The sequence below is a fragment of the Emydura macquarii genome, unplaced genomic scaffold (genome assembly GCF_026122565.2).
Source record: "Emydura macquarii macquarii isolate MOO-44397 ecotype Brisbane River unplaced genomic scaffold, CSIRO-AGI_Emac_v2 contig_3390, whole genome shotgun sequence".
NCBI classification, from domain to species: Eukaryota; Metazoa; Chordata; order Testudines; family Chelidae; genus Emydura; species Emydura macquarii.
In genome coordinates, this window is record NW_027133527.1 from 5,900,442 (window position 1) to 5,927,006 (window position 26,565).

Below are 26,565 nucleotides of genomic sequence, written 5' to 3' on the forward strand. Positions count from 1 at the left end.
TTTGCTTTCTAACAGGTGATGGTGCCGTTGCCTCTGCTCCACATTCAGTGGTTTCGTTATCTGTTCCAGCTCCAGAGTGACCTTTAAAAGGATGGGAGATAGATAACTCTCTGTGAGGAGCTTTATAAATAAAACCATTCCATCTTTAAATGGTTTTGCTCTGGCGCTGCCTAGTTTATTGAATACGACGACTCCTCGAGGGCTATTGATAAAGGGCTTTTATTGACTTGAGAAATGAACCTGCAACTCTACTCTTCACAATTACCCATCTTAACCTTTGGTTTTGCTGCCGTCGGCTGGATGAATGAAGGTGAGTTTTCTAGCCATGCTGATGCCGTGCAATGAAGAAGTCTCATCTCGTAACGTCGCTGCCGTGTCTGCTGATGGCAAGACGGCAGACTTGGACAGCACAGGGTGTTTTGTGGTGACTGCTGTAAAAGCTTTTGGATTCCACTCGTCTATAATTGTGGACCGCCTCTCTACACACCTTAGCCAGAGAGCTTATGATCTATGCCAGGAGCTGGGAGAGACAGTTGCTAGTAAATCTCGGAGGCCTGTCATTGTCTTATGAACACTGCAGTGCAGCCCTGGTCATGGATCTCTTTACTTTCTCTGTAAATAACGGGGTGCTGCCTGCATTCCCCAGTTAGCAGGTGCTGGAAATTTACATCTCATTAGAGTCTTGTTTGGCTACAAATGCATGCTGGCCGTAGGGATGCTCATATTTTTCCGCCCCCCCCTGCCTTCGCTTCATGTTCCTTCGTTGCCGGCAGCCAAATGAATGTCCCTGGGAAAATCAATGTTCGGATTAGATTCATGCACATGATTATCCTCTAATTGCTCCCGTTAACCAGGGATCATGCGGCAACATTGTAGAGGTCACCAGATGGAGATCATAATGAATGAGCAAGAACTGTGGCAAGAAATGAATCTGCCTTGGGATTTTTTAGCCTTCTCATTTTCCTTGAGCGAGGGTTTAGTTTGTAATTTGCCGGTTGGGTGGCAGTTCGAATGAGTCTCCCAAGAAAACATGAGCTGAGGGACTTGCTTGCTTTTTTTAATGAGCGTTTTGGCGATGGAAGAAGGGGGCTGGACTGAGACCTGTGGGGTCTCACGCCCTCTCGGTATCCACAACGCAGGCGGGGCTTTGGCAGCTAGAGTGCAAGCTTCACTGCAACGGTGCCTAACCCGTGAGCAGCCTGGTGGCATCCGTGCTTAGACAGAGAGCACCCATCAGAGCCCAGGGCTCAGTCAGTCCCGGCTTCTTTGCAACAACGGCCAAGCAGGTGGATGTGGCATGGTGCCCGTGGCTTTGTGGACACCATCAGAGAGCCGCTGCCAAACGGGGCTGGATTTCAACGTCCCCAGCCTCTTCGGCCCACCCAGCCCCACTCCGCAGGCTACGAGCCTCTCGGCTCCTGTGACAGACCTTCCCCAATATTCCCCTTGTTAGGGGGATCAGTGGTTTAAATCTTTTCATGGGCAGCCCCTGGATTCGGCAGGCAGGGGAAGCCACTGCCTGGAGGTAGCGGCTAATCAGCTGGCCCTTCCAAACCGGAATAGTGAAGTGATGCGCGAGGAACTCTGCTGAGCCTGCCACTTGCACAGGGTCAGGAAGGGCTGCCAGTGAGTTCATTAGCCGGGGAGGGGGACGTGCAGCAAATAACGGTGAGTACAAGCTCCTTACAAGGGGGAAAATGAAATGCAAATGTCCTTCTCCAGCTAGTGAGCGGCTCTTGCAGGGACCCCTGACTGGGCAGCAGTGAGTGGAAGTGGAAAGCTCTGGATCCCATAGCAGCACCTCTCCTGGGTCTCTGGCATACAGTCATTCAAACAGAAATCAAAGGAGCAAGGGAAAGATCTCCACTCCTCCTTTGCTCTGGCATTTTGAGAGTGCCGCTCCTAGCGAGACAGGGAGGTAACGCCACCCGCATGGCGCACGACACCTTTGGGAACAGACTGGCAGCACCAACAATCCATGACGTTAATTTGTCCATTAAACCCCTAGCCCCCCTGCCTTTGGCGGCTTCTCCCTCTTGTAATTCTCTTCTGCCTTGCAGGCAGATGTTCGGAACTATTCCAGCACCTTCCTTCTTGCAGTCTCTTGTCGGTCCTTTTATTATTCACCTCGTTGCTCCAGCTAATTCACGTGTCCCTCTGCTGGGGTGAAGTAACAACCACCAATGCTGCCGGCTGCATTTGCCTACAGAAACCTGCCTCCTCACCCGCTGCCCCAGCAGAGTGGCGAGCATTGCTGCACATGCAATGTCAGTGCACAGGCACTAGGAAACCCCCCGCTCACCGTGCACACGTGGCAGCAGGAAAGGCTCTGTTACATCGGCGATGTTTCTGGTTTTTGCTGGCAGGTTTTGCTGTGCTTCGGCGCACACGCTGCCATCTGTTGGGCTCGGCTTAAGCCCCAGTCTGACTTGCACAAGCCTTACTGCAGCCCAGCACCCCCCAGGAGACCAGTTCGGCCCACCGGAGTGTCCAGAAGAGATGGTGGGCAGGAGCTTTTTGTGCAGGCAGGCGGCAAAGCCTGAGCCAGGCAAGTCAGACCTGGGTGAATGAATAGTGAGTATGGTGGGGATAGCCACTGAATCCATGCAGCTGTGCATGGATGGGGCCCTGCAGGGAGGCAGTGATTGCTACGGCAGCAAGACCCCCTAAGTGACCATGTGCTCGCTTCCTCCAGTCGTCTCTCTGCGTCTCTCCTCCGAGCTGCGTCTGCATGGACCTACAGCTCCCCTCCCCCAGGCTTTGGGAAACCAGATCCCAGCTCCTCTCTGCTGGACCGAAACTGGAAAAGTCGCTGTGTGGAGCTGGGTGGGATCAGGGTTGGAGCTGGGTGACTTGGGCCCATCTCATGTTTAAAATAATGAACGTAAATATCCCACGTCAATCTCTCTTCTCATTTTAAATAGTAATTGCTTTCTAAGAGGCTCTTTTCAGGGTTTTCCCCACTGCATCTAGTTATCCTAGCATTCGGGTAACTGTCATCCTCTTCCTCAAACGTATGCGCGTCAGCAAACGTCCGAGGGAATTTCGCGCTCCTCGGTGCGAGACCAGGCGTTGTGTGCAGGGCAAACTTCTGCCGACGCTCCTCAAACCCGACAGCGTCTGCAGGCGCCTCAGCGTGCCTGGGGGCTTAGGCCGCGCTACGTTCTCCGTCTTGGCGTGCTTCTGGCAGGGTACGTTTAAAAACAGAATTGCTGCGGGCGCTTGGGCTGGTGTGTCAGACGGGCGTGAGCCTGGTTCCCTGTCTGAGGAGTGTGATTTCCCCCAGTCCCCTGCAGGGAGGAGGCAAGAGCTGGCTTCTGCATCTTAGAACAATGTCTCCTCTGGCACTGAGCGCGCATTGCAGCACTGTTCACGCCCCAGCGCCTTTCTCGCAATACACGCGCAGCAGCACTGAAATGCAGCCACTTTTGGGGTGGGAGAATGGGAGCGGGCAGGCGCACGGCACGCTGGGAAACCTTATCTCAGGACACCAGGGGGAACCTCTTTTGGAAAGCAGCCAGAATCACAGACATCCCCACAGAGAGACGTAGACCTTGGTTTCTAAGACCCTTGCACAGCAAGCGGTGTGAATGCCTCGGTCCCTGGTTCGCCAACGCACTCGTTCTGTGGCCAGCTGGGAAAAGTGAGACCCGCTCCCAGACCTGGCTCCCCTCTGTGCACCCCCGGCCTTCCCATTGCTTGTTCCTCACCGTGCTTCATCAGGCAGCCCGCCAGCAAGGCGTCCTGGGGCCACAAGAGACAAAGCCCCAGGTCCAGAGTTCCCATGCTGCCGGGTCACCATCTCGGATTTAGTGTTTGTGCTGAGAAATACCTCCCCGCCGGGGGGTAGCAGCCTGCCCGCAGCCCCCTCCCTGCTGGGCAGCAGCACATCCATTTCTGGCTAACTGTACACTGAGTGTTCAATTGAGATTGAACCGGGATTAGTTTCTCTCTGCCAGGAAACCCCCGGCTACGGCTGGCTTGGTTGTCGGGTCTACCTTTGCTCTCTGAGGAGGGACGGTTTTCTCTTTGTTCTGTTCTGCGTTGTCGCTCGGTGCCCCGCACCCCTGAGGAGCAGGACGGGAGCATCCTTTACCCAGATAGTTACATTGAAACGTCCCCCAGCATGGGCAGCTCTGAGCCCTGCCTCCTTCTGTATCCCGCTCGCCAGTGCCAGTTCAGTCTGTGGCCTCTCTGCTGAGACTGTTGGTAAAAGGCAAATGCTTTTTCCCCTATTCTGGCTGTGGTCTTTGTAGCATTGGCAACTTCCCTCTAGGAAGTGGACAGAGACCCCGGGTTCTTCAGCCTTCTCCAGGAGCGTGAGGTCTCTTCTGCCTTTGGCTGGAAGGCTTTCCACGCTCACCCCATGCAGAAGGCACCTGGGGCACCAAATCCTTTTTGAATCTCAAGGCCTTTCAGCCCCGTTATCGTCTGTGACCTTGGCTCCGGCAGTAATTGATGCAAGCCAGGATGGAGAGGCCCTGCAGGGAGGGTCTCCTGCATGTGTGGCCATCCAGCTGACTGTGCCACCTGCATCCAGTTGTCATGCACCTTGGGGCGGCTAGGGTGCAGTTGGTAACGTTGGTATTTCGCCACATCCCTCTAAATGTGACGTTCCATTTTCCGGCCGCAACACGAGGTGCTGCGTGCCTCTGTGCCTGGACTCCTGGCTACTTGAGAGGCTCACATCTCTCCCCGGGTGCTACCATGGTATTTACCAGGTGACCGGCTGAGACACGGCTACCAGCTCCTGGAACTGGCGCGCCAGAGTCGCTTTGTCTGGGGAAGAGTGGGGCAGGGGAGGGGGAGTTTGGGGCATCAGGAAGAGGTTAGGTTTTCTACCTTGGCCCAGCCGGGCTTTAGGATGGGCTATGAATTCGTTTTTTTCCTGTACCCCAGAGCTTTGGAGGGGCCTTTGCCCGGGTGATTTATGCCTCTGGCCCAAAGTCAGGCAGTGTTTGCAATGAGGGTTATAAATCTTCTCCCTGACAGGCTGCCCATTCAGCATGTCTCTGCAACTAGCACCTCCCGGCTTCAAAGGACAGGAATCATTTCTCCTGGCTCCGTCCGTTCTTGCTTCCGGGCCAAGCCTTAGTGCTGCCCTCTTGAAAGGCCCAGTGGATGCAGCAGAGTAAATTTAGTCAGGAGATAGCAGGGCCACATGCTTTTCCATGAGACTGGATGGCTTTGGAAGGGCCTGCGGCCTTGTTCCTCTGAGGAGGGAATCCAGGAGTCCCGTGACCGCTGTCTAAGGGAGCAGGCACTTGGCAGAGATGCAGTCCTCAGCTGTTGGCATTTCACCTGCTGCACGATGCGCTCGCCAAGCCGGCATCATGGCTGGGTGCATTTACTTTCTTTGCCCGATTTCTTGAGCCAGCGGCAACTGCTGCTCCTATTGCCCATCTGGAGGTATTTATGCTTTGTAGATATCTTTCATCCAAGGAACTCGAAACACTTCACAAACCCCAATTACGCTTCACCCAGAAACCCCTTGGGGTAGGTGAATGTTTGCACCCGTCGCTAATGAAATGAAGCCACCTCTGGGGTGAGACGCTGCAGTTGTTTAAATGGCAGGTGGCCGCACTACTCCTCGGGTGAGAGCAGGGAGAGAAGAACACCCTGGCCAGTGGAAATGGCACTGGGATGTAAGGAGCTGAGCTGGCGGGGAAATTTTCAGTCTTTGACATTTTTTCAACAAATAAAGGAATAATTTTCTTTTGGGAAAATTTCTGAGAAAATTTGTCCCATTTTTTTAAAGGGCTGTGAGGAGGAATTTGGGCAGGACCCCCGGTTAGCAGCCCAGCTCTGATGGCGACACCATGGGATTGTTCATGATGAAGGCTAAGGTTTAGTCATCGACTGACTAAATCTTAGCTACTCCTGGGGCGCTGCTGCTCTGGGAGTCCCTGGGGGCCGATAGTTGGTCTCTGCTCCGGCAGCAGGGACTGACTGCCCCTGGCCGCACGCTGCTCCGAGGCCTCTGTGGCCCACTCTCCGACGGCCTCCAGCTCTGGGGCAACCCTTGGGGCCGCTGCTCAGGCCACCCCCAAGACTGTTCCAGCAATGGCCAGCATGGCTGGCCCTGGGGCCAGCTGCTTGAATGGCCCCGAGGTCAGTCGCACAGGCCGCTGCAGCTGCGGAAGTCACGGAGGTCGCAGAAAGTCACGGAGTCCGTGACTTCCGCTACAGACTCCAGCCTTGTTAACGATCACGGCCTTGTCTTACATCTCTGCCAAAAATGGTTTCAGTGTCCTCGTGCCACTCGCTTGCAGAAGTGCTCGTAAGCAGGGGACAAGGAAACGAGAGAGGAGACAGGGAGGCTAGAGGGGACTAGAGCTCCCAGCGGCGAATTTGGCTCTAGTTGAACCGACAAGCTTCTCCTCCTTAGCAGTGGATCTGCAGGAGCCATTAAACATAGGCTGGAGTCTTTCCGAAGGAAATTGTATGGCGGGGGAGGAGATGTTTGTCCATTACTCTGGATCCTTTTTATCTGCACAAGGAGCAGAAATGGCACAGAGGTCTGTGAGCTTACAACAAGCCGCAGGGAAAGCAGCCCTGCCATTTGCACATCACTGTTGATCGCTGCGGTACAATTGCCAGCATAGTTCTGTGAAATAACAACCAGACTTCAAGGCGAGGGGAGATTGGAGAATAATTTCACTTCCCTCCTTTTCACTCCCTTTGTTAACCGGTCACTGTAATGGATTTTGCAGCGGCGATGTGTTAGTACAGGAAAGGTGGGGGGAGGGAGAAATGAGTTTCTGTCCAGGCATAAATCTTGACTGAAAGCTAATGATAACAGCGCCCTGCCGGAGCTGTGCACATCTTTGCGGTGGGCTCAGAGCTTGCGGAAGAGGCTTGCTTTAAAACTCTGGTAACTGACATGTGTGAAGGGGCTTTGGAGAAGAAGGCTAAATGGGCCCAGTTAGCGTATTGCTCTTGAGGAGGAGGAGTTGCTGGATGTTCCCCTGAAAAGCAAGAGCCGTGCTGGCCCCTTCTCTTCTGAGGCTGCTGCTGGCAGTTGCAGTTTGGTTGGTTTTTGGCACCTGGCTACGATGAAATGCACTGAGATCCACCAACTCATTCCACAAAATGGCCACCAGCCAGGAGTGGCTTCACTTTACTGCTGAGCTGAGCTGGATTACAACCCATGCCCTGTAACACCACCTAGCTCTTATACGGTGCTTGTTCTTGGTAGATCTCAAAGCGCTTCACTGTCTTGAACGTATTGACCTTCGCAGCAGCCTGGCAAGGCAGGGCCAGGCTATGATCCGTACTGTACAGATGGGGAACTCAGGCACACGGCGCCTAAGTCCAAAGTCGTACAGATGGAGCAGGGAATTGAACGTGGGGTGTCCATCCTTCCTCTCCAGAGGAGTAAAGTGCCAGCGTCTCCTAGGCCATTTGGTCCCTGGCGCTGTCTCGTGTTTAATTTCCTTTTCAGATCTACTCATTGCGCACCGTTTTCTCACGATAAAAGTGAGGGGGAAGAACAAACCATCGAAAATTAATACAAGAATTGATGGTCCGTCTCACACCGAGATTGTGCAGAAATGAAATCGCATTCAGGCTAATGGCCCTAATTAAAGACATTATTACACAGAGGAAATAAGGAGGAACCACCAATTAGTGGCATTGTTTCCTACTCTCATTAAGTTGTCCATTCGCCTGGTTTGCTTGTGAGGGAGGCGTTCTGGGGAAGTAAAGGCTGCGTCTCCCTGGGTCTTTACGCTTTATTGTAAGTGGTCTGCACGTGTGGCTGTGTTGTGAGAGCACAGTGGATTTGGGGGAGGGTCTCCACCCAGAGGGGATGTGGTGAGAGAACACCACATGCATTAGCATCTCTTCCATCTGTATGAGCTAATTCAGAGCCCCTTGCTCCCCGTGCAATGGCTGGGAGGTGCAGGGGACACAGCGCCTAGGTCCTGACCTCTGTGTTTGCACTGCCGCTCTCTGGGTTGTGTATGTGCTTTCTCCCCTCCCGCGTTTACCTGGCGCACAGCATATACATCAGTGAGAGAGATCTTCATCTCTGCGCCTTTCATACTGCCCTGTCCGCTCCTGCTAGGCCGTAACGAGGCTGCCTGTCCTGAGAAGGAAATGGCGATGTTTGTATCTTTGCTGTTTCCTAGGGTTTTGTTTTTCTTTAAATCCCCAGCTTTTCAATATTCATGGTTTAAAAAAGAAACGATGGTGGCATTCCTCCCCAGAGCTGTCTGCGGGAGCTCTCCCCAGTCCCTGCAGGAGACCAGTTAGCTTCACAGCATTTCACCTTGATCTCTCCCTTAGATGCATGAACGCTGTCTCTTTGAACCACGCTTCCTTTTCAGAGTGTTATTTTGAGTGGCCTTGCACGTCTCTGACATGCTTTGGCTTCTGTAATATCTGGGAGAAATATTCCAGAGGCTCTTTTGATAATGCCAGCCTTGTCAGGTAGGAGGTCAGGTGTTTTGGTTTTTTTTTAAATCCTGTCAGATCTTTATTTCCAGTTTTCAGAGCTGACAGAAGCTTTTGGAAATCAAGTTCCTTGTTTTCCCCAAGTATGACTGGATGGGATCCAGCACAGCATCTTCTGTGCTTTCAGAACTCCCTTCTCTGGAAGCAGAGGACCTTCCAGTGGGAGGGGGTTATGGCTGACTCCTCAGCCAGTCATTTTAAGGTGGCATCTATGCATAAAACAATTTGGGGAGCTCGTGCCCCTCTGCAATTCTGCCATCGACGTGCTTGAAGAGATGATGGTGGGCGCAACCCATCCATGTAACAAGAATGTATGTTCAATATCAAAAGCCAGGATGCATTGACGGCAGTCGTTTTCAGAGGAATGAAATAGTTGCACCAAAGACACAAGGGCCCTTTTTTAAACAACGTGCTGGAGCCGGACTTCGGAGACTGCCTGCCCGTGGCGGGTCTCACAGCCCAAGACTGAACGGCAACAACGCACTTGTTAGCCCGGCAGTCCAAGCCCCACAATCCCAAGTCAGTTGACGCGGACTCCGAGACTCCCTGCTGTGGGTCTTTATTTGCAGTGTAGACACATCCTGAGTGTCCAAAGGAAACACTAAACGAGCATCGTTAACATTCCCATTAAGCAGAAGACCAGCTCTGAGAGCGTCTGGGCCCTCTTCCCAGGGGGCCAAGAAGCCCCCTCTACTATGAAATGAGAAGAGGCTCTGTGTTCGCTGCTTTTGCCTTTCTTTCCTGCCCGCCATGGGGGCGGTGACAGGTGTTACTAGCCAGGCCATGCCTTATGGAGCTGCGTGGGCCTGGGGTCTCCAGGGTGCAACCGACAAAGACAGAGGCTCTTAGTAGAAAAAGGGCCTGTTCTCAGATCCACAGGGTGACCTGTGGGGAGCTTCTAGCATGTGTGCAGGGACAGCCATTAGCTTCAGCTTTACCTTTTCCAAGTAAGGGTTTCACCATAAAGCTAACAGGGCTGGTTAGAGGGATCTGTGGGGTAACCGCCGGTGAGGCACCTGTCCTAGCCCTCGGAGGGAGATCCCCGGGTAAGGCAGGGAGCTGGGCAATCATCACCTAGTGAGAGGTGAGGGGGACGTGGGTCCCTGCCCCAGAGACAGGTGATGGCTGGAGAGCTGCCTGCGTGGACCCATGGAGTAGCGGGGACAGGGGCAGTGACCCTGACGCTGGGCCGGGCCGTGTCGCACTTGGAACTTGGCTGCTGGTTCAGGTTTTCTTAGGGTCGTTTCAAAGGGGCTGGCCTTGGGGAAATGCTGTGTTCGCCTGGCTGCAGCCCTGTATGGTGACTGAGCCCCCGGCAGCGGAAGGGGTGTAAACATCCGGAGCCGATGCCTTCTCCCCATGCAGCTCTGTCCTAGGGTGACCAGACAGCAAGTATGAAAAATCAGGACACGGGGTGGAGGGTAATAGGCGCCTGTATAAGACAAAGGCCCGAATATCAGGACTGTCCCTATAAAAATGGGGACATCTAGTCACCCTAGCTCTGCCCATCCAGGCAGAACGGTCGCGGATGGACACTGGGCGATTTCCTCTGCCAGATCTTCCACGTCTCCAGCTCCATCTAGTGTACAAAAGATGCTCTGTATGATCCAGGAGCCCCTAAAGAAAAGACCGTCTCTTTTGCTCACAAAGTATTTTAAATAGCCCTGGAATCTTATTTTATGTATAAAGATAAAGAGCCCAATTCATCTCTGGGGACTCCAGTGGATTTACGCCAGGGATTACATGGGCCCGAGGTGCTTTAATCCTACCTTTGATTCAGAGAACGGGAGACACTTTAGAATCTGAAAAAGAAAACTGCAGCAACAATTCTGATTTGCACTATCGGGCTGTATTTAGCATTTCGCTTTCCATGCACCTCTTCTTGTCCAGGCCTTGAGGCAGAGGCCTCGGAGAGGTTATTGGAGTATGGAACATACTGGGGGTTTTGTGTGAGAGCCCAAGCGATCTGGCTGAGTCTGAGCATCTGAGCTTTAGGTCGCTGAGCCAAGGTGATGAGTGCTGAGCATCAGCCATCACAGGGATGTGAAATGCACAAACCCTTTGTGACCTCACCTCAGCTGTCCGGGAGAACGGAAGAGGAAGTAATTTAGTCCCACTGGCAAGTCCCTCTTTGGTGTTTCTGGTTCCTGCAGTGTTGAAGAGGGAGAGAATCACTCGGAGGTGGGATTTTGCCAGGCCGCAGAGTGGCTGATCAGACTGTGTGCTGGGCTACGATCCTCCAGCAGCGAGGTTGCAAGTGAGAATCAGACACTCTATGCTGGTGTTGTTCTGTTCCTTTTCTTTGTGGGTGTTCATCTGGTTTGTCTTCAAGAAAACAGGATCCGACTCTCTAAACCATCTCAACTAACCTGTGCTGTTCCCCGAAAGGACAGTTCATACCGTCCGCCCAACCGTTAAACAGGAGCTTCCCCTGTCAAAGACTCCCTCTAGCTAAAGGGAAAGGGACTATGGGGTTTTGATACAATGAAAGCCTGACTTAATACTTCACATTTCAAAGGCTTTCGCTGTCTTTCCTTCACTTTTCTGGATGGTTGAAAAGATTTTCATGGCGGTTGTTACAATGGGAGTCAGCAGCAATAACTCCGCACAGAACCCGAGCCACATGGAACTGGTTACGGCTGTAATAATGAGCAAGGGTTTCATTAATTGTGTGTCCCGGAGACACCCCCCGGTTTCCACCCTGCTCCTCCAGGCCAGTCCATTAAATATGCCAAGGCCTACCAAGGCTGCTTGGAGCACCCTTCTGTGAGCCCCTTCCCCAGCTAGAATGCACCATTGATTCCTGGGCTTTGCTTGCGTTCACATTGCTGATCCACAACAGCGCTTTGCCCCTCTCCTGTTAATACATCGTTTCTTCGCTGGCTGAGTCTCAGGGAGGAGGGGGCTCCATCAAAGGCTTTTTTAAAAGTTGTTTCAAACGTGAACCCTCCAGAGCTCAGCAAGGGAAGAGTTTTTGGTGGAATTTCAAGAAACCTCTGAAACTCCATCCCTAGAAGTGACGGAGGGCCGGGCTCTGCGACAACTCCTGTGTTTTGAGAAATGAGAGGTCCCAGTACAGTCTCCAGTGAAAGCTGCAGCTCTGCTTCCCTGCTGCTGCCTCCCCTGCTGGAGTCTCTCTCGTGGAATGGCACTCAGGGCTTGGCAGTAATGGACAGATAGACTACTTGAGGCTGCTGGATGCAGACAGACCCTGTGGTTGTCTCTGGCTCCAAGACTGACTGACTGACAGCCTGTGTGGCTTAGTATCATCCTACAAGGTTTCCCTAGCTCTCTGCCTGGACTAAGCAGTCTTGGAACATCCTACTGACTGTTCCACACCACCTGCCGGGCAAAGCGTGCTGCTGTTTGACCAGGAACCCCTAGGAGGATAGCACGGGGCAAGGCTCTCAGCTGCTACACGAAGGCAGCACCTCCAAACTCGCTGGCACAGCGCCTCAGCCTTGCAGTCAGTGCACAGAGCATCAGAGAGGCGTGTGCGTGTGGGAAGGGCAGGGTTGCTTCTGCTTGCCACGGCTCAGGCCAGTTGGTAAACAATGCGAGCATTGTCCTTAGTACAGGCGGGGAATGTTGTGTTCCTCACACCAAATCCCCTGACTTGTCTCTTTAGCCTAGAAAGGGAATCGAACTGCAGAAAGATTAATGACACAGGTCTGTTTATCATAGAAATGGTTTTATGGGCCCTGAAACAGGCATCATGTTTGGAGAGGATGGAGTACATTATGCCACATAGCATTCGAAAGAGAGGATTACAGCCTATTAAATAGAAGCCGTGAGTCGTAGGGTTGATCTGGACAATTACACCGAGCAGACAGAGAGCCGCTGCCCATCCTGTTTGACAACATGGATTCACCATACGAGATCAGACTGAATTATCAGTGGGGTAGGCAGCAGGACAGCTACGCTGAACTAGCAGCCAGCGTCCAGGCAGAAATGGAGAATTAGAATCCCAGGATAAATTCACCAAGAAAACCACTGTCTGCCGAGGTCAGCAAAGGCCCTGCTGGTGCGTGGCGTGTATGACTCACGCTGCACTGAGACTTCCCTGGCTTATTTCTTTAGAGAAAAATCTGATCCATTTTGGACAAACACCCCATTTCGATATTGTGCTCTCACTATAGTCTTGATCCTGCAAATACTTATGCATGAATAACTTTACTCACCTGAATGGTCTGACTGAGCTCAGTGGATGCACTTGAAGTGGCAGGTGAGTAGATCCTGCTGTTCATCCTTAATGATTATTATAATGAGCGTTGGGTTTCCTGTGCTTTTCAAAGGAATATTGTTGAGTTGGTCTAGGGTCTAAAATTTACATTATTTTCTAAATCTCTTTAGCAGCGTCACAGGAACTCAAGGAGTTTCATTAATTTTTTTTCCCTTTTTAAATCTGAATGTCATGTGAAATCTAATTTGGGTATTGAAATCTTCTCCTGCAGTGCTGGAAACCCAGCCACATTGTGCTGGGTGCAAGAAAATCAGAGTGAAACCACCTAGAAAGACAGTGAAATGGACCAGACTGGTCTTTCTATCTTAATCCAGGCTCCAAATCAGCAGATGTTTACGTCCGTCCCATTGGCTTGAACGGGACATAAATTCCCGCTTAAGCGCTTTGCTGAATAGGGGCAGTTTGCAGAAGTGGGGACTGCACTGGGTACAAAATGTAAACAAGCAATATGAATGATGGACAGGACAATGAGATGTTTAAAGTTCTTTTAGGTTGAATAACCTGAGGGGTCGCTTCTTAGTGCCCGTGGGAAGGGCAGGCAGTGACTGGGATCTCGATAGTGACTCTGAGTTAATGCGTGGGCTCTGCCACTGCTAGACCTTAATATAAAATACATGGGAATGGTTGGTGGAGGGGGGGCTGGAAACCGAAGACACTGTGTCTAGGACACCATGTTTGTGCTGGACCAACTCAGTAGTCACTGAGAGCTGCCCCAGCCAGACGGCTCTGACGTGCCCTGGATGAGTTCAATAGCTGAGCACAGATCTTAATAGACTAGCATTCGCATCACAAACGCCAGCGTTGCCACAGCCGGCACTGACAACTCCTCTTGCTGTGTCTCAGCCAAGAGGCAAGGTGGGCTGGTGCCACTGCAGGGCGATGCATGATGTCTATAGCTCCACTGCTTGCAAATCCATTCACTGTTTCCCACATGCCTGGTAGTTAACTGTTGGCCTGGTGTGTTTAACGTACGGAGTTAACCCATCTTGCATTTCGCGGGGACATCAGAGTGCCTTTCCCAGACCTGCTCTGAGTAGCTCGAAAGCGCCTCTTTCACCAGCAGACATTGTTATTCCCGTAAAAGAGATGACCTCCCCCGCTTGTGTCTCTAATATACCAGGACCAACGTGGCGACAAGAACTGCGCATGTTCTAAGGGTGACATTCAAAATGGAAGCTGAAATAGAACATGGTGTCCACAGAACCAAACCAGAGTTCACAGCGTCCCCCACTCTGTCCCAGGGGTGCTGCAGGCTGAGGGCCCGGGGCTGCTCTCAGTGACACTGGCGGTTGGAATGGTCCTCACCACCTCCAGATGTAGGGGAGAGGGAAGGTGGATAGTCACCTTTGTCCCCTCAGTGGTGCTAAGTGGAGGATCTATTCAGGGTGCTTGAACCTCAGCTCGGGTGTGTTGAATTCCAGCAACGCTCTGGAGCTGTGCTGGGGGCTGTAGCCGCTGGCAGTGTGTGTGCTAGACCCAAATGTACAGTGCTGGCTGCTGAATAAATCTGGGATGGCTCACAGCTGGGTTTGTGCCTTCTAGTGCAATGGTCTTAAAGGGATGCAGGGCAGCTGTCTGAACAGAGAGCACCTGGCGCTGGCTCTCCAGCCATGAGAACAGAACAAGCTCCCATTAATCAATTCTGCTCTTGGTCAGCTGAGAGGTGTTGCAGCTCCAAACCCCATTAGGACAGGACTGTGTGTTATTTCTCCACGTTTCCTAGTGCACCGTTGGCCTTTCATGCTGTCAGCCATCCAGAGCTCTCCTCTCAAACGGCTTGACTCGGAGCTGGAAAGCAAGGCTATGCGGCTCTAATAAGAAGTCAAGATAGTCAAAAACGCCAACCCCGCAAGGGAAACAAAAAATCTGATTAAAGGTCCCTTCTCGGAGGGAAAAATGACTTTAATTCCAGCCCAGCCCTTCAGAGTGAAGTGAGATAAAACCTGGATATTGAATTTACCCAGCTAGGGCCTCTGGGATAGGCTATTAAGAGCTTTAGGGATTTTAAACAACAGTGAAGCAAATGCATTTTTGAGAGAGTTGCATCAGGCCGTGGAGGGCTAATAATAATGTGTTGATGCTCTCATGGTCTCTGGATATATTGGAGAGAGATGGGCACATGCTGAGAGGAATCACTTATTGATGCCTAGTCTGGGGGAGAGACACTTTAAACAAGATCTGAAATTAAGTTCTGCAGGAAAATTAGAGGCCTTGAGATTTTTTTTTTTTTTCTTTTTCTTTTTGATTTGAATGGTGGTGGTGGTGTTTTTTTCTAACAAAGCTGTATTCAAGAATGCAAGACGTTCCTTTCAGCCTTTAAAGAAAGCACTGGAAAAACAGCATGGTAATAAGCACATGGCTCAAATAGCCTTCAAGGTAGAAACTGATCCATTTAGATTTAAAAGGGGGCAATTTTGGTTAAATGGCTACAGACATCCCTAATTCTCAGTGACTGTGATTGACTGCATCACGGGCAGGGGCAGAGAAGCTGTCGGGTTGGCTGTAAGACCCTGACTGGTAGAGCTCTGCAAATCTGCGGATAGCTGCCTTATATCCACGGACCATTTTTGCGGATCAGATGCAGATACAAATTTTGTAACAGTGCAGGGTTCTACTGAACAGCTGCACCCAGCACAGGGACAGCTGGCCAGGGACTGCGTTCATTAACTTTTTTAGTAGGCACCGTTACTCCTTGAGTGAAATGCCCCCCTCCACCGGGAATCAGCAGCCATCGGGAATCCAGCACGGCCGCTCAGCCCTCTCCTCCCCAGGGATTCAAGCAAAGGCTGTGGAGAGACTTTGCCTGGTACAGCACTGAGAGGGACCCTGCCATGCAGAGGTGTCTGAGTCATGGCCTGCCAGGGCTGGCTGTCTGCAGGCACAGTTGCCCAGTAGTCAGCAGACAGGATCAGGGATCAGGACTCCTGGGTTCCGTCCCTGGCTGTGATGCTGCCTCCAAGTGTGATTTTGGGCAAGTCAGATGTGACGGTGATGTGGGTGACACAAGTACTTGGATAGCAAACGTTTGTTTGGCGGAGGCGGGCACGGCGTTCGTAGTGCCTGCGATGGAAGGGCCTCTGTACGTGACCTAGCACTGCTGTCGCCTCATCCGGGCGGCATGGAGAAGAGGAGAGGCTCCTAGGCAGGAGAGGGATGGCTGCCCTCCATATTCCTGAGAGAGAGAAGATACACACAGACAGTTGCTCTTTGCAAGTCCTCTCCCGAAGGCTGTTCCCCATCAGGGAATGCTGGCTGCTTTGCAGGCAGGTTGTAGAAGCTCGGCCGTCTTTCCCCTGCAAAACCCCTGGAGGCATTCGGAACCCAGCTCCAGTAATTCATTTCGCCTTGTAAACAAACCCACCCCAGAGTCCCCTCAGCCACGGTTTATTGATGGAAATTCTTCCCAGGCACCTTGCCCCTCTGCCCCGTGGGGTAAAGGTGCTGAGCTGGTACCTGCTTGCAGCAGTGCAGATCCTTAATGGCAGGGCCCAGCAGGGTGTATCTCGTTAGTGTCACAGGGGTCTGTAGCCAAAGAGCTGCTCTCCGAGCAACCACGACGCGTGCTCGTTTATACGGGGCCTCCCAGATAGAAATCTGCCTTTTTCCCGATTCAGTCACCCAGCTGTCCTGCCCCTTGAAATCAGACACTGCACCCGGGTGGGACTCAGCTCCTCCGGGCTGTGTTGCATCACAGGGGGTTGAGGGGGACGCTGAGATTTACCCAATATTCTTCCAGCAGGTTGCTTAGCCTCGTTTATCAGGACCATAGGAAATGCATCCCGTTCTAGGGGACTGCAGGTCCCTCATATGACATTAAAGGGACACTGCCTTTGATCTTAGTGGAAAGGTCACGGTTATGTGTCTAGATCCAAAATCCAGCAGTCAGGCAGGATGTGCCTATGAAGTGAATGGATCAGGTGTCTCCCACCACCAGGGCTGGGCGTGTCCCTGGGGTGGCACCCCTGGGAAAGGGGTAGCTTTCTGAACAGCCGGCTCCCTCCCTGAGCTCTCCCCCACCCCAGAATTGTCTCTATCTGCGTTATGCAGGCTCTGTTCTCTTCCCCTCCTAGGCATGGCTGACTGAGATTCATGAATACGCCCAGCAAGATGTGGTCCTCATGCTACTGGGAAATAAGGTGAGTTGGGCCCAGCCGCAAAGATCAGGGAGTTTCCGGGCGGTAGTCCTCTCTCGCTGACTCCCTTCATTACGAGACAGGTCCAGGACCCCGCCTGCCTAGGGGAGTAAGGGGCACCGGCCATCTGCAGAAGTAGTTTCAAAGCCTCTCCTTGGCATGCAATGTCGGGGGCTCTCAGTAGCCTGAGGAAGCCTCCAGCATGTGCTGGCAGGAAACCCGTTTTGTTTCCTTGCACTCCTGGAGCAGACACCACTCTCCTTGTGGCTGGAGCATACAGAGCTTCCCTGGCCCAGGGGAGCTGGCAGAGGCCTGATCCTCTGACTCTGCCGGTTTGGGGAATTGGGGTCTGTGATATTTTGGGGATGGGGGGAAGCTCCCGTTTCTTTGCTTTGTTATGTTGTGGCCTGATGTCAGCATGCCTAGAACCTACTGCCCAGAGTTAGTGCTGCTGAGTGTGTCTACAGCCCTGTGACAGGCAGGGTCCCTTTGCAGACATGGGGCCCAGTCCGCTAACAAATTTTGCAGGCTTCCACGGGGGGAATGGGGCTACAGGCCCATCTGGAGGGGACTGCGACAGCGCAAGGTACTCACAACCCCAGCTCTGTGAGGTGAGGGAGAGCCAGCTGGTGGGGCTATCTGGGAACAGGGGCACGAGGAACTGTTCTCATTTCAACGAGAGTCCTGTAGCACCTTAAAGACTAATAAATTTCTGCAGGCATAAGCTTTCGTGCATGAAGACTGCATCTGACAAAGTGGGTTGCAGCCCATGAAAGCTTATGCCCGCAGGAATTTGTTAGTCTTTAAGGCTCTACAGAACTCTCGTCATTTTTGCTGTATACAGACTAACACAGCTACCCGTCTGGAACTGGTCTCCTTTCATATCCCAAGGGTACGTCTACACTCCAAGCGGCACTGCGCTGCTGTTGCGCTGCGCTGCTGGAGTGGAGACATTTACTGCAGTGACAGACGGGGTTTTTCCATCGCTATAGTAAATCCACCTGCTCAAGAGGCAGGTAGCTCGGAATTCTTCCATTGACCTAACCGCGTCTACACTGAGGTGAGCTGGACCTACTTACATTGCACAGGGCGCAAAATCCTTCACAGTCCTGAGCAATGTAGCTACTTGACCTAAGATTAGAATCATAGGGACCGAAAGGGTCACCTAGTCCAGCTCTCTGCCCCGATGCAGGACTTGGTGTGTCTAAACCATCCCAGACAGATGGCTGTCCAGCCTCTTTCTGAAAACCTCCAGCAAAGGAGCTGCCACACACTCCCTAGGCAGTCTGTCCCACCGCCCTACTGTTCTTACAACTAGGACGTGTTTCCTGAGATTTAATCTAAACCTGCCGTGCTGTTGTTTGAAGCCACTGCCTCTTGTCCTGCCCTCTGTGGCAAGGGAGAACAACTTTTCTCCGTCTTTTTTATGGCAGCCTTTGAAGACCACGATAGCTGTGTGTCCATCCCCCCCACCCCTTAGTCTCTTTTCAACGTGCAGACCAGGCCCAGTCTGTGAGTTACTTGGCCAGTGTTTGAGTCTCGGGTACCCATGAAATGAGAAGTGCCAGCATTGACGCCGGCAGCCGAAGACCGGAACTGTGATGCGCTGGAGCTGGCAGTTCTGCTTTCCATCGGTGGGCTCTGGAGCAAGACGCCCCTCACATTCAGTATGGAACACCCAGGCCTGTCTGGTTACCTGCTTTCTTGAGATGCCTGGAGGCGAGTTTCTTCCCCAATCTACGAAGCAGATCCTTAGTGGGAGGAATGAAGAGGGGGCCCTAGAGTCTGGGTAAATGTCAATCCCTACCTTTGGTGATCTACCAAGGATGCTGCTTCTCTGAGGGTTGGTTCAGCACCTGCTTTCCCTCTTAAGAAGCAGAGATCCAGACGGACAGAGCCTTGCCTTCTCTCTCCTTAGTGCTAAACATTGGGACACCTAAATTGTGGCCTGCCAGCCAGCCAGGAATCAGAGAGCAGAACCCAACTCACACATGAACTAGAGAGGATCCTAGCCAGCTCCCAGCAAGACCAGGTGCCACCTGGATCCAAGTAGCCTGGCATTTCTCTGGCACCCATGCTCACCTGGATTCGATAGCTGAAGCTGTGCTAGCCAGAGCCACGCACACTTGTCACATTCTTCTCTGCTACAAGACTCCAATTTCGTCTCCCAGTCGGCCTGAGACTATTCTCTCCTCTGTGCGAGAAGAGCTGATTTGCTTGAACATTACAGGATTCCTCCCAGGAATACTGAACTGGCAGCAAAGCTTCTTAAATTAAGAGTCGCTCTTGTTTTCAGTCAGATCTCCTCACCTGCAAATCCCACCTTAGCCCTTCAGTTTCCCATTACCAAGGAGGTGGCTGCTGCTTGGAGTGAGAGGCCAACTCCGATGCAGTGCTGGTTATTTCTGCTGACCGAGGCGAAGTACAAACACTTCTTGGTTTTTGCATCATGCCAAGTGCTGGAAGATGAGTCTGATCAGGACCTGCATGCATCGTGCTGGGCGTGCACGGAACAGGGGTCTATCGAAGGACCTCTCTCTCGTGTTAGTTCCAGAATGTGTCTAGGAACTACTTTGAAGTGAACACCTCTGTGAGCCCGTCTGGAACTTGTTGATGTTTTCTTTCCACTCCAGCCTACATCTTCAGGCTGCATTGCTGCGCATCCTCGGCCCCCTTTAGCCTTATGCAGTTTATCCAGAGCACAGAGACTAGACGGTTGACCTGGGACTGATTGTATCGTTGCTGGGTAGGGACAGAACAGCAGATGTGTGCTTGCTTCCCTGTTGACTCGGTTTAGGGCAGCCCTGCAAATCCATCTATTCATTGCAGGAGACTCTTCTGGGGCAAGTGTAGCTTTAATCTCTGCCAGGCTGAAGCCAGTGTGTGTTTGAGTCATTCCATGGGTCTCCAATGCGATAACTGCAGCCTGGCAAGAAATCACCAGCAAGAGAGAGGCAGCAAAGGACCTGTGGGGAGCAGAGTGTGAGCTAACATCAAATCGCCCCCTGCCCTTCTACTGAGCCTTCATTCAGGGATCTCAAAGCATTCGACAGGCATAAGCGAATGATGTCTCACATCTCCCTGCGACACAGGGAAGTATTCACCTCTCCATGTTATAGATGGGAAATTGAGGCACGGAGTAGTTAAGAGGATTTGTTCAAGGTCAAGTGAATGACAGAGCCATGGATGGAACCCAGGAGTCCTGATTCTCTCTCTTGCTCTGAGCATTAGACCATTAGGCCCTCTTTCAGAGAGCAACAAATGGCACACAAGAGAAAATGCTGCCTTTGTTCTCCTTGTGCTCTGCCATCTCCAGCAATCCAAGGTGCTCTCCCCAGCACACGTATGGGGGAAAAGACACCTCCTCCTTTCACCCAATTCCCTCGTAAATGGAGTGAGATTTAAGTTACTGGTGAAGCTGGGGGCCGGGGAGGGATGTGTCCCTGTCAGCCCTCACTCCACAGCTGTGCCTGACACTGCTCTGATGAAAATTGCTCTTTGTTGTTATCCCTGCTAGGTGGATTCAACCCAGGAGAGAGTGGTAAAAAGGGAAGATGGAGAGAAATTAGCCAAGGTACGTGTGTCCTTGTACCCCAAGACTTTGCCCAGATAAATGGGTTTGCTCCTTGCACTTGCTTGGGGAAGTGGCACTTACCGTTAAGCGCTGAGGATGTGTCAGCTAAATAATGAGCCCATCGTGCTGAAGGGTGGTGCCGGCGCCTGTCGATAATGGGCAGGAGCCTCACGTGGTGCTGCCTAGCATTGCGTGACTTTCTTTTCTTATGTTTCTTTGCCTGGTCTCTCCCCTCCCTTCTCCTGTTCTCTGCATCTCCTTGTGCTTTCCCAGCTCCTTCTCACTTCCTCCCTCCCGCTGCCAGAGCTTTGCCACCGAGCTGCTGTTTTCAGTGCTTTGCAGAATAACCCTCCTCCTGTATTTTTCCCAGCAAACCCTTTTGGATTCCCTAAATGCCACGTTCCCCTCAAAAACTCTCTTTGGCAGGATCAGGTTGCAAAGCCTTTGTCACTTTGCACGGTCAGAGTCAGATGGGTTTGTTAGGGCTCTGTCTGGACCTCGGATCTCTTATAGCAAGCAGACAGCTTGAACCCATGGGCTCTGTATGGGGAGAGTGGAGAATCCTCCATCGCTGATGGATCTCACACTCAGTCAAGTCTTGTCTTGCAGGAGTACGGAGTGCCCTTTATGGAGACCAGCGCGAAAAGTGGCTTGAATGTCGACTTGGCCTTTACGGCCATTGCAAAGTAAGTTAACTGTCCTGCTACCACTTCTCCTGTTGGCATGAGATCTGCACCGCTCCCGGTTCTCCGCCCCCTTCGTTCACTGACACGAAACATTGAGCGACTTCACTGAATGTTAAACAATGAGACACAAACCACAGCCAGCCATTGCCACAGCTTTATCCTCTATCTTAGCATTCCCCAGTCTGGCATAAGACAGCCAGCTTCACACCTCACCCGCCCCTGAGAACTGATCATAGCACCCATCTTTAAACCCGCATCTGGTGCCTGTTTCTCTAGAAATGGCCGTTTAAAAATCATTGACGTTGACTCTGGCTTCCATTCATTTTTGGTATCAGTTGTGTCTGAAGAGCAAGATCAGTTCACTCTAAGGTTTTTTCTTATGTTGTCTCGCATCTAAAACTCAGATTTAGGAAAGCATTTAAACGTGTTTAACGGGCCGTCTGAAGCATAACTCAGCGGGACTTTAACCAAGTGCTTAAGTGCTTTCCTGAGCCACAGCCCAAGTGCCTGCCCCGCTTAGCTTGAGACCGAGCCAAGGCAGTGGGACGAGGATGGCGCTGGTAAAGGCTTTTCCCTCTTGTTCCACTCACAGGCAAAGTGAGTAACTCTGTGTCTCTCTCTCCTGCAGGGAGCTGAAACACAGGTCCATGAAGCTGCCCAATGAGCCCAAATTCAAGCTCCATGACTACGTGAAGAAGGAAGTCAGAGGCTCGGGGTGCTGCAGATCCTAAAATACAGGCTCCAACAGCCAGGGCAGCTGTACAGAGACTCGTCCCGTGTTCCCGTGCCACGCTCCCTCCTCGTGGACAGTATGTGCATGTGTCTTCGTTGTCTGTGTGTTCTCGTAAAGGTGAGCTGAGGCGTGGAGTGAAAGGAGCAGACGAAAAGGCTCTTTCCCGGCGGCCCTGACGCTGGCTCTGGTGCAGCCCTGGCATTCCAGGCACCACTCGCTGCCCGACGCCCCATTGTAGTAGTAGTCATTAATTACATGCTGTGATCACGTCAGGCTGGGTGTAAAACGTCAAGCTCCTCCAAGGGGGACAAACACTTTGTCTCTCCCACATCAGTCACTGTGGACCTGTCCATTCCTGTGAGCTAACAGGTGCTAATCCTGGCATGGGTTTGGCGCAGACTCTCTTTAACATATCCAGAGGAGCTTGGCCTTGGTCCACACACACACCTAGACACCAGGAACTCCTGTTATCATGGTGGCTCTTGACACATACTCCCTCTGTGGCCTTGGGCAAGTCATTTGACCTGTTTGTGCCTCGATTCCCCCCCATCCATCCCCCGTAAAATGGAGATGATAATACTTACCCAGAAGTAGGGGGCATTGTGAGGATTAACGTTCATAGAGTGCTTTGAAGATGAAAAGCACTACAGAAGTGCTAAGTATTATATGACTGAGGGAAAATTACACCCCCTCCCCCCCCCAACTCTGTTTCTAGGCTATCCTGCACCATTCCATTTTTCTTTTCCCACTCACTTGGAATTCAATTAACAACACATTTTGGCCCAGGGCACTTTTTGTGTGTAGTTTAGATCTCTAGACACGCACAAGAAAACTGTTTTCAAGGCAAACATTTTTGTATTATCTCCCTTGTTACATATGTCAGTTTTACCATGTTATGTAACATACATTCCTTGATAGAAGCTTCTCCTGCTCTTCCTTGTGAAAGACAAGAGCTTAGCTGTCTGCTTTTGAGTAAGCTCCTTCAAACATACCTGTTGTACAGAGAAACTCTGACTGTTTACATGTTTGATAAAGGCTGATGCGCTCCATTAGTGCCGTTTCTAGTATTCTGAGTAAGTAAAAAACCTCAACATATTGCAGCTTATTCTAATGTATTTTAATGTGGGTGATAGCATTTTGAGACTGCAACGATGCTTTGATTTCTTTAAAACTCTCTTGGGTCTAGATCTGGCTTTCAGCTAAAGAAAACCAAGGAGAATGCTATAGGTTTTAACTGTACAGGTTTGTTAAAAGCTCTGTGCCGGCACAGTTTATTCGGATGCTCCCCCTTTGTCTTTTGGCATTGTTATTTTTGTAATGCACCTCTAAATGTGCACCTCTAAATGTAAATTTGAATGTGGATGTTTGGGAGAGTTCAGAGACGTTGCCAAAAGGTGATTAACTGCAGACAGTGATTTTAAAGTGGTGTTGGGAAATTCAGTGCAATTAACTCTGATGGTTGTAAATATGAAATTTGCAACTATTTATTTCACAATTAATCAGAAAAATCAACCCCCCCGTCCTCCCTCCCAACCAGCCACAAGCACTTTGGGGATTACTTAGCTCATTAAAAGCCATCCCCTTGTTTTGTTCGGCTGAACCGAGTTAAGATGTGCTGCAGCGTTCCTTGCTCACCAATGTCTTGCTCCATGCCAAAGGCAGCTTGGAATGTGAAGGAATGCAGGATTCAGGCACAGCTGCTGAAGCAATAGTCTCAGACAGTGTCACTTTTCCCCAATGAACTGCTTGAAAGATGAGTGTTGTACAAAGAATTACAACTTTAAAAATATAGACACTCTTTTAAGGTCAGTCTGATGCCTTGAGTAGCAGCATGAGGGCAAGGAAGAGACATAAAAACAAAAGCTGCAAACCAGACCTAGTCAAAACATGGCAATTATTTTTTTCATGGAAACTGAATTTTTTTCTTAAATTTCCCATTAATTTTTTTCCAGGTTTTTTATTTACAATTGTAAACAGATTTTTTAAAATTATTTTAATAAAAAATTGGTTCTTGGTTTTTTTCAAAACAAAAAAAAGCTTTTTTTACCCCCCCAAAAGAAGTTCAATTTTTATTTTTGTCAAAAAATGTTTTGCTGAAAAGCTTTGGCTCAGCTGCCCTGCACTAGACCCCCTCCCTGCTACAGATTCTGGTGAAATAACCTGACGTGAACTTGGCCTGTAAATCCCAGCTCTCAGCTGTGAATAACTGAGGGCAACCAGCATGTTGTTGGCTAGGACTCAGGGTTCTGTTCCGCCAGTGTTTTGAAGAAATGAAACACATCAAACAGGCCCCGCTTCCTGGCAGGTGTCTTTGTGATGCTAGTGTGCCCCGTGAAGTGAAACTACTGCACTGGCTTCAGCAAACTCATCTGACACCTTCCTCCCCCGCCCCCCCGCACTCTCCTGGGCATAGTGGTGTCTGATGGATCACAGGCTCCACATGCAGGGAGCCAGAATGGTCTTTAGAAAAGATGCAAGTGGACAGCGTGTTTTAACTGGCATTTGTTTAAGCAGTGCAAAGATGAGTTAAGATCTCTCCTATGAGCAACTGCTGCCTATTCTCTGGGGAAACTATCTTATGTGAGTAAATACAGCACATACATTGTTTCTTCACAAGAGGCTGCCTTATATATAAGCTACTTGCTCTGAGTATAAAGCTAGCCATTTGTTTGCAATAATAACCATGAGAGTCACACATTAAACCACAGAACTATCCACCTTATAATCTTCCAATTCATGGAGGTTTTCAGGTTTGGCAGGCATGTAAGAAGCAGCAAGGGCAAAGTTAGGAGTTGGGGATTGAAATAACATGCCGGCACAATGGCTTGACATGGTGCTGGGGTGAGCTTTGCTGTGCTCCTCTAGCTACTAACATCAGTAGCTCTTTGCTGCCCTCCCAGCCGGTGAATAGGTTTTGTTTCTTAGCTAGCCAGCCTTTCTAGGTTGCACGTAACCTTCTTGGCTGAGAGTAATAATGGGGATAAGTGGCACTCCTATTATTGACTCCGCTGCTACTGACCCTGTGGCATAGGTAGTTGTCCAGGGCTAAGAAAGGACCCAGCAGAAATATACATGGGGACAGATGAGCATCGCGTGCTTTAGTGTCAATTTGAGCAGTGACGGTCTGGTTCTGGCCAAAATTTGCCTCGGGGGCACCTAAATAACCCTCCCCTCCCCTAGGTGAACTGGGAATTGTTAGCACCTGGCACTACTGAAAACTTAGGTTCCTAAATAATGGCCTAACTTAGTGAAATCACCCATAAAATAAACTGAAAATTGTTAATTAGATTCTGCTTTTAAAAGAACTGCTGTTCAGTGGTTTCTAACGGCACAATTATTTTCTCAGTACTGAGAAGCGTATAGGCAGCCCCCACTGCAAGACACCAGCCTCATTCACTGTATGGAGATGCCGAACCGTGACAGCTATTTGTAAAATGCCTCTGGCAAACTCACCAGTATATTGAACTCTAAAGTTTTGGCAGATTGCTGCCATTCTCCTAGCAGGGCATAATCCTTTGCACCTTGCTGTCTTTGAAAAACCTGCAAAGAACCCCCACCTCCATTCTTTAAAATCTGCCGCTAGAATTCCTATTTAAAATCAGATATTTAATTGTGCAAAATGTCAGTGCTACTGCAGTGTGCTTTCCTGTCTTCCTCTTCTATTAAATCCCCCCGCTGTGAAGCAAACACTTCTTGTTTTATTAACAGAAATGAACTAACAACCACTCTCAAATAATTGTTTGATATTTTTTCTGGTTAGAAGCCCAGATTTTAAAAATAAGACTAAATGTCCCACTGCACCTGATTCAAGCCCTCTTTATGCAGCTTGACTTCTGCAGTCTGTTACTCCGTACTAACCTATACTCTAGTGCAGCACTTCCTGGGACTTTGTATAAGTCCCTGGCATGTATTTTTACATGGGCTTTTACTGCCACCAACCGAGGAAGAATTATTCAGTACATTCAATCATAAACAAGCCTAAGAACTCAGTGTTATGTGCACTAACAACTTGCTGGCACTTGTTTTACAGCTTTTATGTTCTGTTCCTCTTAATAAATTTTTTTAAAATGAGCCTCCTTGTCTTTACAGTGATATCTTGGTGTCAAAATTAAGAGACTACCCAGCTGAGCAGACACAAAAATAAAACCCAACACCATCAGATGTTTAGTTACCCCACCCACAATGTCCAACTTCTCCTCATCCCTAAGGCCATCTACATTTACTCTTCAGCTGCTTTCAGCACAGGTTTAGTGTTGCAAACAATTACTGTTGTACATGCCTGTGTAGCCTGATCTATAGCAATAGGCAGAACATGCATTTGAGGGACATTAAATCAGGGATTCTCAAAGCTGAGATCACAGGTGGAAGACGCTGCGACCACTCTGCCTGTCCCATAATGTTAGGTGGGTGGTGACCCCTGCTGTGGATAAAGTTGAAAAGGTCAGATTAAGTGACTTAAATCTCATTTGGTTTGGTCATATTGATTTTTTGATTGGCTTAGTTAGAGCTTAGGTTTTGGGTTTCAAACACTCTAGGGAACGTTCAACCCTAAAAAGACGTTAGCATCTTTTTGCAAAAACTGGGTTTAAACTACAGTTTGTCTTTCCAACAGTGGCATGTTAGCTATTTTCTATAGCACGCTGAGCAATTTTACATCAAACTAGCATCAAAGTCAACACCACAAGCCCAAGAAACACAGTAAGCTTACCAGCTTGCAGACTACACGGGTCTTCCGTCAG

At 50.4% G+C, this 26,565-nt stretch overlaps 1 protein-coding gene across 2 annotated transcripts in view; it reads left to right on the forward strand.

The window, feature by feature from the left end:
* RAB26 (RAB26, member RAS oncogene family) overlaps positions 1 to 25,897 on the forward strand; it is a 177,032-nt gene extending 151,135 nt beyond the window's left edge. Inside the window, exons 6-9 of one of the 2 annotated variants that reach the window (XM_067534106.1) lie at positions 16,771 to 16,836; positions 20,351 to 20,407; positions 21,017 to 21,093; positions 21,722 to 25,897. In XM_067534106.1, the coding sequence (XP_067390207.1) occupies positions 16,771 to 16,836; positions 20,351 to 20,407; positions 21,017 to 21,093; positions 21,722 to 21,824 (303 nt within the window). In that variant the 3' untranslated portion in view covers positions 21,825 to 25,897. Of the gene's footprint in view, positions 1 to 16,770; positions 16,837 to 18,266; positions 18,807 to 20,350; positions 20,408 to 21,016; positions 21,094 to 21,721 lie in introns of those variants that run through there. The other variant, XM_067534107.1, reaches the window with a different exon arrangement.
* The last annotated feature ends 668 nt before the right edge of the window (positions 25,898 to 26,565 follow it).